The sequence below is a fragment of the Embiotoca jacksoni genome, unplaced genomic scaffold, assembly GCF_022577435.1.
Source record: "Embiotoca jacksoni isolate LCO1_2020_lvr unplaced genomic scaffold, fEmbJac1.0.p SCAF_2, whole genome shotgun sequence".
Classification (NCBI taxonomy): Eukaryota; Metazoa; Chordata; class Actinopteri; family Embiotocidae; genus Embiotoca; species Embiotoca jacksoni.
In genome coordinates, this window is record NW_027185340.1 from 16165744 (window position 1) to 16177852 (window position 12109).

Genomic DNA, 12109 nt, shown 5'->3' on the forward strand with positions numbered 1-12109 from the left:
GGGGGGAGAGAGAGAGAAACCGGGCTGGATATGAACGACAGGTCACCACTTGGGCAACAAGTGTTTCCTTTGTAATTATTTTTACCTCTTTACAGCTGGCCACACACCGGCATTGAAACGACAGTTTACACATTTCAAACCACATTTCTATTTCAGGTGTCACTATTTCTGATACAGAATATATTTAATGATACCTAGTATGTTGTCCTTTACATTAAAATAAACTGCGGTTTTCTGACTGGTTTGATGCACTCTGGTATTACTGGGGTTTTTGCTTTTTACTATGCCGATAAAAGATGTCCTTTTAATTAGACTAGCCGGCCGACTTCACAGTAAACGAAGAGGACGGAACAAATTCAGCTGCACTGGTTGCATGCAGCAGCCCTTAGGCACTAATTTAGTCCTCCTTGACACTTTATCTATCAGCTTAATGGCAGTGTGCATTAGGTCGTGGAGCTTTATTTCAGACATAAGAATTCAGACAACGTCTATCTCTTAATATTGTGAAATAACCAGTTTGATTCACAGTGTGCTATAAACCCGAACAGCAGAAAGCAGATACAAAGAATACATTCCCATGTTCCCGTGATCTCGTTGTGGTTTACTTGACGTGCATTGTCTTGGCAAAGGAGGGAGAGTGCAGGCCCGAGATGATGATGCAAAAGTGTGAAATTTCACCTGAGGAGGTGAGAAAACACGACTTTTTTTTATTCTGAAATGCATTAGTCCTTGTACCATCTCTTTAGAATATACTTTAACAAAAAGATGAAAAGATATATGAGCATCACACTTGGTCTTGATATCCAGCCACTGTTCTTCATGTACAGTGCTGTCTGGAGTTTGAATAAAAAAGATAAAAGATGTCCAAAGTTAAAACTTTCATCAGGTCAGTCTCATTATTGGCTGTTTGAGGGCTTCATCCCAGATTGTTAAGACTCTGGATTTCAGTTTAAAGCAACATTATATTACGGTACTCAAAATTGAATAATTCTTCAATTGCAAAGTGTTTTGTACAACGACTGACGGTTTTAACTGCTAATGCATCGTCATGCACTAAGAGTAACCTCAAGCTTTTACATTGATCCTCAGACCTTGAAAACCTTCCTACACTTCAAAGCGCTCAGCTGCTCAACATATTTTTTTTTTTTTTTTTATCACATCTGTTTTCTTCATTGAACTTGACTGAAGTTTATTGCCGGTTGAGGTGCTGTTAGGTGGATTTTGTTTCCCGCCGTTCCTAGTCTTTGATTTGCGTGAAGCTAACCTGCTGCTGGCAGTAGTTTAGAGAGTGCCGTCAATCTTTTCATTGAGCTCACACCAACAACTTCTTTCACACATTTTAAACCATTGCTGAACTTTTTCTTTAAATAATTTCTCAACTATTCCATTACATAGTTTTACAAGAGAAAAGATAACAAAAAAATAATAAATAAAAAAAAGTCTGACACCTACTTCCTGAAAAAAATCTGTAACATGTTGAGAACAGTGCATGTAATTAATAACCATTTATTTATGTGTTCTTTGAATTTATGTATATTTTTTCCATCGCTTTACTTTTCATTTATCATGGATACAGCAGCTGATTTTTCAGGTTGACAGAGATGATGCGATTGGACAGATGCAATACTTTACAGAGTAAGTTCTTTTGGATGAACTGACTTGGAGCTAGTGCAACTGGAATTGGTGCTAGAAGGGATTTAGTGCTTGTTCTAATTATCGGATGGTGACTTGTCCATCCTACACCGTTATAGGGCCCCATTTCCTACCCGGTTTGTATTTGTGTCCGTGAAGGTTGTTGAGTGGGCTACAAAAACAAACAAACAGACAATGTCTCCACATGGCTGATGATTAAGCAGGATAAAACTTTATTAATCAATGAAACGTTTCTCTTTGACAAAGAGAAATCTCATTGTTGTTCTTTTACATAAATAAATGGCATTTACATCATCTGTAATACCACTGATGTCATTATTGTACAAACAAATAATAATTCTCTTATATGGTCAGATTTATTGTAAATTCAGTTACATATTTCCATCTGTGTGTGTGTGTGGCTGCGATGCGTTTGTAACCACTGAAATGTAAGGGTTTTTACAAGCCCATGCAAAGCCTCTAGCAACAAGGGAAGTGGTTAGTATTGCTATCATAATTTGGTGAAATCTGGTAGAATGGTTGGATGTGTTTTCTGGGTAATGTTAGGTCCATTCATCATTACAAGCACACCTGAATGATGACAAGCTGACAAATGGTCTCAGTGATTTGGCACAGTTCAACAAGCTAAAGAACTGGACATGTTTCTGTTTCAAATGAAATAATGAAAGGAATTTAGATGTTTAACTGCTTGTTACTTGATGACAGGTTTGATGTTTGTGTGACATAAAATCAAAGAAATACATGTTCAAGGGTCCTTTCTCGCAAACTTTGGACAGGACACCCCGACTGTGGTGGATCGAGGGATCGGAGTCACATTAACACACATATATATATATATATATATATATATATATATATATATATATATATATATATATTTTTTTTTTTTTTTTTTGCATTAAGCCAATGCACCTACCCTGTGAATGCAACAGCTTCATACATTATCCATCACTACGTAGCACAATAAGGGGGAACAATCAGAGCACCGGGCATGAATGTGCATGAGAGAAGTGACGCGGAAATAAAACAAAGTGCAAAGAAGAGAGGTAGAAAGGATTTTTGTTGCCAAGATCAGAATAGTCTCCGGTTTATCCAACACAACAGTTTACCGTACGAGCAACAGAGCTACAGTAAAGCGTACGGTTACTAAGAGTTATCATGAGTTTTTGTTCTCTGCCATGTGTTGTGGTTTCAGCATGTAAACACTGTGCTTTGCTAGTAAAAGTCATTGTAAAGATTGTCTTCTATGCATTAAAGAGGGGGAGGGAGGGCTGGGGGTGGGGGGGAGGGGAGGGGAGGAAACATTACAAATCAGTGTGCTGTTGGTGAGTTGAAGAGGCGTGAGCTGATTCACACCTGCATCTTATAGCTAACCATATTCTTCATACAATGGAACTAAAAGATAATACCAAGAATTTTTGTCCAGTATGCCGACTCAGAGCTGGTAATTACAGTGTAGAGAGGATGTAGGCCTCTTCAGAGTCACTGCCCAAGGCTTTGTAACGGTCTACAGTTGGGGGATAAATTTAGACTCTCTCCCTTTGGATCAAGACAGCTTTACATTAATTCACAATGATGTCATGATGCTACCATCCACAAGGGGGCTCACGCGCATTATGGAGCCACATTCATGGAGAGAAACCAGGCCATGAAAAGGGACTTCTTGTTTTCAGTTTGCTTCACTTGAGATAGTGAAACTTTTTTGTCAAAGGGAAATCGGTTTGTGCATAACACAGCTTTTACGCATGATTTAAATCAGTGTGTTCTGACTTGAATTCATCTGAATGAATGTATGCATGTATATAAAAATGGAAAATGGATTCAGATTACTCGGTTTGATGCAGACGAAGGTGTCGTCCGAGAAGATTACAAGCAGGTGTTTGTCTTAATTCATGACTTTTAAATCTTCTGTGTTTCTTAAAGGATATTCTGGGAGGTCACGTGACATAAAAAGTGTCAGTAAAATAACACTGGTGTGTGCCAGCAGGTAATTTGTGGCTCGGATTAGCTCTATCTCCCATTTCTGTGCCTTAAAGAATAATTTGCTTGGCAATAAATTAAACAGCTTTTAATTAGCAATGTCAGGGCGACTCATAAATCACAGCTAAGCCTTGGACAGCGCTATCAGATCACACCTACATCCAATTAGATATTTTCACTTACAGTGCAAAAAAACTTACAGTAAGACTTTTAATTTCACCAGTAATATACAGTAATATGTAAAACAACATTTACAGTCTATGCTCACTACAGAGTAAACATGTTTACCTATATGCAACATTGATCAGTCTGCACTTTTAACTATACGCTGTCTACTCCCACGTCGGCCATAGAGCACTATGACTAATTGTGACTTTTGTTACTGATGCACCCAAACAGTGTTATAAACATATTTACAGACTGGTGTGCCTTGTATTTACATTCTGTTCACTGCACATATTGATGAATGATAACAATGGAAACATGCAGAAAAATGGGTGAATAAGCAGACAGAGGGAAAACACTGTCTGCAAATGATATTCCCACAGGCTGCTTTATCTTTGTGCTTAGATTCATCTCAGATTAAGTTTTTTAATTTCACAGTCAAAATGAGGGGAAAGAAAATGAAGCAAATACTAATAAAATCATATTATTAAAACTAATACCCTAGGTGGATTCAGTACAACAGTCCATGAAGAAAATGATAAACAACATGAATATGGCAAATGATATTAAAATATAACCTTTATAAAAACTTTATTACTATTCTTCATTTGTTAGCTATTGCCAGGTATAATTCTACTTTGTCACTTTGTAAGTTTCAAGTAATAAACAAAAGTTACTGAATGAGTTTCAGTGACTAAGGTATGTCTGTTGCAAACAAATCAAAAGAAATGTACACTATAATTCGACACAGCAGTTAAGACAAAGCAGGTTAAATACCCTGAAATCATTCCTTAATTATTCTTTGTGTTAAAATGGGCTGTGTTATAAACTGTAATAAACAAATATCAGTATATGAGTGAATGTTTGCTAATTTGTGCTTGGAAACGTCACATAAAGCAGACCCGGTTATTAAATGTAACACAAATCGAGCAAATCAGTTCAGATTTGTGCACTTAGGTTTAGAACCATTATGTGTCTAAACTTGATCTCAGGGCCTCTTGTCCTCTTTATTTCTGGTTCACTAGAGTTTCTAGATCAGGACTAGCCTCACTGAGTTCGCTGATGCTGTTTCCGAAGAAGCAGCGTTTGCTGACTCAGCGCTGCTCATATGCTCCCTGTCCGGGTCTCTTTTATCTCACTGCTTTCTACTTCCTCTCTCCCTGTCAGATACAAACGAAGAGGTAGAGGCTGCACTGATGTGAGGAGGCTGCTGAGGTTTTCATGGGAACTCCTCTGAAACACGTGTTTATAATAACTAGAGATAAAAATAAATAAGTAAATAAATTAGTGGGCAGACCTCAGTTTCGGTGTTCAGTCTGGAAAAAAAACCCCAACCCTGTTAAAAAGCTCCTTTTATATTTTCCTCATTACTAAATGACATGGGGTAAAAATACTTTAGTTTTTTGAAGAGGCCTCACTTCAGTAAAACCTACACTGTTTGACAGATTTTGAATTTGAGTCGAAAAATACTGCGATGGCGTGAGCGATGTCATCTTAGCAGCAATTAATGTGTGTCCAGTTTGAACAAATCCAAAGCAGTTCTCGAGCATTTCCTTCGCATCTCATCCTCATTCTGGATGTACTTTTTAAATTGGTACCTTATTGGGCAAAACATGAAGAAGAGAAGAAAGAAAAACTTTAACTGAACTGCTTTCTTTCCAGGAGATGGTCTTCAGTCATGTCCTTTTCTCTCAAAGTCTCTCGTGTGTGCGTGTGCGTGTGTGTGTGTGTGTGTGTGTGTGTGTGTGTGTGTGTGTGTGTGTGTATGTGCGTGATACATGTCGCACATATGAATGCACTAAGTTACAGTATGCAGCATATGTGTATATATATATGTGTATATATTCACATATATGTACGTATGGGAACATGAGTGTGCACCATCCCTGTGAATGTTCAAGATGTGGATGAAAGACGAGAGAGAAGAGGGCAGGAGGCACCCAGGTGTGTGTGGGTGTCGGAGTGTGTGTCTGAACCTGCTTGTCTGGTCAACACACACGTCTCACTCAAAGCGCTCGTAGTTCCTCGTCTGTCTCACACGGGGCACCATGTCCTTCAGGAGCCTGCGGGAACACAAGCATGGCATTTATTGGAAAATATGTAGATGTGCAGAAATTCACGGCTTCTGCTGGGCGTCTCAACACGGCCGACACAGAGCTGTCAGGTTGACATGTGAATCTGGCATTGGTAGAATATAGAGAGTGCCTAAATTCCCTACAAGAAAAGATGAAATGTTTCAAATCGGAGACTGCTGCTGGTTTATGTCTTACTTGACCCCGTATGCCAAAATGATGAGTCCAATCAGAACTCCCATGGTGCCATCCAGAAACCACACGTCAGTATCGTGCTTGAAGACTTCGGCGCTGATCAGAATTGAAAACCCCATGACAGCTCCGACCAGAGAGTTAAACCCTGAAAAACAAACAGGTCAAAACAAGTCAAGAAAAAAAGAGAGATGTGTTCGTTTTAGCCGTGATCATGATCTTTTATTAACCTTATTCAAGCATTTTTAGATGCCCAAACTTTTGGGAAATGTGCTTTACAAACCCTAATAATGACCCATCAAGGATTTACATGGATGATATGAAAAATGGTACATAGATTTGAAATTTAACAGTAAAATGTTTATCTGAGCACATTGTTCTTTGGCATTAAAGAGATAGTTTGACATTTTATGAGAAAGTTGATTCCACTCTCATGTCCGCAGGGTAAAAATGTAGATACATCTACCAAATACCTTAGCATAAATATAAAAGCAAGGGACCACAGACAGACACACTCTAAATAAACCAAATCCACATACCTGCATCTCTAAAGCTCAACCATTAGAACTTATGTAAACAGGGCCAGGTATCATTCAAACATTTCCAATACTGATATCAATACCTTGCCTTCGATACCGGTTCCTGAACAATACTTTTTTTGATTCCAATTTCATTAAATCCATTGTAATTACCAGAAAATTATATTGCATATTACGGTAAAAAGAGTTTCTGTTCAGTTTTCATGCACTTTAGAGGGGGAGAGTGTAACGCAAGTTGCTTTTTGTAGTCACAATTAGTAGATATCCCCTAAATGCCTCACATGCTATCAATAGATACGAGTTATCTGGCTGCACCCAGAAAAGCCTCCAGTTACTGCAATCCACGCAACTCCGTCAGGTGTGAGGATAGAAATGTGTTCAAATGCATACAAATGTAATATTTACCAAAGTTTACCAAATAAATTTGAAAGGCCTTCAGCTTCAGAGGTACTGGTAGGTAAATCAAAGAGTCAGGGTTGCTGCTGTCCCCTTTCAGCATTTATCAGAAGCTAAGCTATGCTTAGCGGCTGCTGTACAGACATGCGGGTGGTGTTCATGATGGAACTCTTGTCATTCCTTTGAGCAGACCTTTACTGTTTTTAAGGCTTGAAACGCTCAGACGTAACCAACTCTGGACTAAGTAACTGCCAAATCTACTATGTTTGAGTTACCCTGTACAGTTGCTGATGTCTTTTTTATAATTACATTTCTCCTTGTGTGAAAGCCAGCGCCGTGGGTTATTGTCTTGCCTGCAGTAAGTGTAGTCTTATGGGAAATAAATCTGGGCTCGGAAAACAGCAACCTCAGGTTTATTGGATTGATGCCTTGTGCGTCGTGAGACCTGGGGATAGAGCAGTGTGTAGCGTGTGCTTGTGTTGTACTTCTGTTCAACTGTGCATGTGTCTATGAGCTGTGGGTCATTACCTACAACTCCTCTGAATTCAGGCGTGAGCAACTCTCACAGACTGAAACACACGCAGAAATACTAATGCTCTGTGGTGTTAGTTTCTGTTTGCTTTTGGCTCCGTCCCCTTTATGTTTGACTGTATGTGATTTTTTTTTTTTTCTTTTTCTGCAACATTTATGATGGAAATATTTCACTTAACTTCACATTTATATCTTATAATTGTTTAGTATTTTAAAAACTGTAAATGAGCATATAAAAGGTAAAATAGTGCTACACACTAAATTAAACCGCCCAGCAGCTTATAAAATAATAAATATTAGCTCTTTCCGGAACGTCTCAGGCAAGTTAATGCATCATTAATAATAATCCAATCATAATGTATGATAATATGAGTTTGACAGGCCATTTTGCCAAATTAAAATGTTCACTTCTGATACTTAAAGGTCATTTTACTTCTGAGCTTTTACATTGTGATATTATTCATACTTAAAGGTTCAGTGTGTAGGATGGAGGGGGAATATATTGGCTTACACGGAATAAAATCAATATTTACATTTTCATTAGCGTATAATCACCTGATACTAACAGTTGTTCTTGGAATCGATCTTTACATTGAGCCCTTCATATCTACACTGGGAGCGGGTCCTCTACCATGGAGCCTGCCACGTTGCACCGCCATGTTTCTACATTAGCCCAGAAGGGAATGAACCAAACACTGGATCTAGAGAGAGGCTTTTGTGTTTTGTATGGCCACTGTAGTGTCTCTTACATGCTTGGATGGGGAGGGGGCACAGAGGGGTGTTCACTTGGTTACAATCTTCTTCCTCACCACAAGATGTCACTAAATCCTACACAGTTCTACTACCAGTATCTAAAAACATCTATTTGTAAAGAAAATGTCAACATTACATGGAAATATTTTAAGCAAAACAGATTAATGAATATTATGAAGTTAGTATGAATATTAAGAAACTGGTGTTGGTGACAAAGAAAATTCATTTACATATTTTGGGCCAACTTTTAACCCTCATTTTACCTCACTAAACTCCCAAAGATGCAAAAGCAACAACATTTTCTCAGCCATTTAAGGGCAAATACTGATGCTGTGTATTGACTATTGTGTGTCATTCATTTATTTATATTTATCTAAGTGTGTGTGTGTGTGTGTGTGTGTGTGTGTGTGTGTGTGTGTGTGTGTGTGTGTGTATTTCCTACCATCAGTGATAAGAGCCCGACTAGTCAGCACTCTTCCCAGTGAACTTGGCCACAGCCAGCACAGCACATGTGAGCCCACTCACTATGGACACACTGAAGAGAAAGTCATCCTGGGGAGAGAGAACATACATGAAGAGGGGAATATTTATAAAACACGTGCAGGAAGAAATAAATTAACTTAAAAATGTCACCATATAAACAGAGAAAAGGCTACTACTGTAAAGCTGCAAAGTAAAAAGCAGCACCAACATTATCAGTCAGACAGAATGACCCACAAAGGTTTTGTCAGCTCAACCATTATTAATATATACCGGCTCGACTTGGTGCATCAACCCAAGGTCATACAGATGATGCCGCTAAGTGATGTGAGGGTTGGGTGTTTTCAACTTGAGTCTCAAACAGGCTCAGCAAAAACTAACATTTGACCCCAGAGTATCAAGCTTTCAGATTTAATTGGCCTGCAGCGGAGAACGACGGACGGAAAAACAAGGAGAGAGGAAGAGAAGGAGAAACTGGAACAGTATAAGAAACATCAGCGAAAAAAAAGAAAAATACATCGTTTACGTCAGACTTTGCTTTTCTACACTAGACTCTTGCTCAGGGCTATTTATAGCAGATGTGGATGATATTAGAGAAACCGCAAGCCAGCGTGGGTTGGTGTCAAAATACACTTGATGCCAGACTGTTTGACACCAGCTGTATCTCTCTGTTAGATTTATATGCATATAAATGGAATCAAAAAGGCACAGACATAAAACACACTAAAAGTAGAATTCAGTAAATCTTTAGTGTTTGTTCTCATACCAGGTGCTTGTTTGCACTGCGAGTTCCCCTGCTGCACGTGTTTTTTTTTTTGTTATCTGACCTCCTCTTCTAATGCTCTGCCTGTAAGAGTAAAACTGCAAGAATGTCTTATTGTTTTTTCTGCAGCAGTATTCTGTATAATTTGCTGATAGTGTTTTCCGAACTAGCATCTTCTTTTTAGTGAATTTAGATACATGGATTAACCATGGAATACATTCATTCATTAATACATGGAAACCAGGCCTAAAATGCCATATATTTATCAAAGACACGACATCCTCATGGTCCACCCACGCGAAGGCTTTAACTAGACCTGCAACTAAAAAGTATTGTTAATGAATCTGCAACTGATTTTCCTTTTCAAAGGAGCAGCGTTTACGACTCAATGGCATCTAGTGGTGAGGCTGGAGACCGCAACTAACTGAACACTGCTCGTCCCCTTCCAAGTGTGTTAGTGAATATATGGTGGCTGCGAAGCTGGCAAAAAGTGCAAAAGGCCCTCTCGTGTCAGTGTTTAGTTTGTCCCTTCTGGGCTACTGTAGAAAAACGCTCCTCGGAAGAGGACCAAGCTTAATATATGAAGGGCTCATTCTAAGTTAAAAAAAAAAAACACAAAAAAAACCCATAAAAGGTTCTTAGTTTCAGCTGATTATATTCAAGTTAAAACATGATTATTAATATCCAATTCCATTTCTACCAATAGATTACCCTGAATCCGTCACACTGATAAAAAGATTAATAGTTTGGCCTACCCATTGTTAGAAAACAGTGATGAATTGTGATTCCTCAAAAACTAAGCTAACTCTACATTGTTTTGTCCAATTAACTTCCCAAAATCCTTGAATATTCAGTTTACTATCATATATACTATACTCCTATATCGAAAGAGAAACAGCAAATATTCACATTGCAACCAGTGTTTTTTGTGTTGATTAGAAATGATCTAAAATAGCAATCGATCAACTAACCGACTCATCATTTCATTTCTAGTAAATACTGCGCTTGAATGGAGGCGAGTTTTGTTGCAGCTGTTTGGGTAGGGCACTATACCCTGCCCTCCTCCTGTTTACTTGAAGCCCTTGCAGACAGAAATAGGAAGAGTTTGCTAAATTAAAGCACGTTGTAGTTGTAGTTTTGCATTTGCATTGCAAACCCTTTATTGGCTTGTGGTTAGTATGTCAGAGCCTCCGCTGCATTGCGTGCATATACAGTATTTCCTGTATGCATTTGCTGCCCGCTCTCTCTCCAGAACAGAGGTAGGGGGAGCCAATCCCAGCTCTCTGTGTTTAATCAGGCACTAGACACAGACGGCCTGCCATGAGAGCAGAAACCCCAGACGTGACGCGAATCAGGATTCCTGATTATCTGCACCTTCTGTCCACTCTGTGTGATTTTACAGCCTAATACTTTAAGGTAGCAGCATTTTATCATATTCATGCTGCGTTGCTGTTTTCTTCAGGACGTTCGATTTACATGTGACTGGGGAGACCTCTCAGAAAAGGAAACCAGACAACAAAGTTTAGAGGAAGACTCCATAAACAGAGAGGCGTCATATACTGCGGATTCATCATTCGCTCCGATTTATTTTGCATTTCACATTTCTAGTTCAGTCGAAAACACTCTATTCTGCAGACACACACGCAAACAGAGCACATAAACAGATCACTTCTGCCGGGATAAATCACCTCTGACTGCTGTTTGATGAAGACTTCAATGAACAATTGTGTCTCTTCCAAAAAAAAAAAAAAAAAAAAAAAAAAAAGCCAAGCGCTGAATACAGAGAAAGGGAGGCTATGCATGACAAAAAAAAAAAAAGCAACGACAAAGCAGTGGAGATAGACACAGTAATGGAAGTAGATAGATTAAGGTAGCTTGTAGGGAAGGGGAAGGAGAATAATGTTGAAAGAAGGGTTACGGGAATCAATGAAATAAGGAGATGGAGGTAAAAGATAAGAAACTGGATAATAAGACATAGATAAGATGTTTCTATCATTCAAACTCCTGTGTCTAGAAATTCAGGTCGGGCAAGGCTCCATAAAAAGACAGAGGCAGATGTCATCACTCCTAAACAAACTGATAATTAATTAGATTTAAGTTACATGCAAAGAATCATCCGTTACATGACTATACAGGGCCTACATTTGTTTTGTTCTCTCAGTGTTGATTAGATCGATAGAATTCTTACAGTATATGCATATGTAGGTATAAAGGATGTATAAAATATAGAGATTGAAAGAGATGGTTTTAACTATGTGAGATTCTGAAGGCAAGAAACGGAGGATGTCAAAGAGACTTGGCAGTGGTAATAGGCTCTTTCTGGTTTCAGGGAGCTCCTCTGAGACCTAACACCCACAGTTTCTATTAACATAATGGCACTGGAACATCAAACACGGTCTGCAGAAGAGCCGCTGCCCTCAACCTGCTTCTCGGCTGTCTCTTGGCTTTACCTCTTTTGATTCGTGGTCAAAGGGGCGTCGGTGACTCAATTGGACACCATTGAACAGTCACTTAAAATTCTAAAGAAGAAACAAACAGTGTTTGCTTTGCCGAGTACAGACATTTACAAACTGAGCCCTGCAGAT

The 12109-nt window shown here is 38.8% G+C and overlaps 1 protein-coding gene across 1 annotated transcript in view; it reads right to left on the reverse strand.

The window, feature by feature from the left end:
• Positions 1–1842: 1842 nt before the first annotated feature.
• The window catches only part of tmem163a (transmembrane protein 163a), a 62708-nt gene continuing 52441 nt past the window's right edge, over positions 1843–12109 (reverse strand). Inside the window, 4 exon segments of the mRNA XM_069154768.1 lie at positions 1843–5861; positions 6069–6210; positions 8724–8764; positions 8766–8833. Coding sequence (XP_069010869.1) covers positions 5801–5861; positions 6069–6210; positions 8724–8764; positions 8766–8833 — 312 coding nt within the window. The 3' untranslated portion in view covers positions 1843–5800.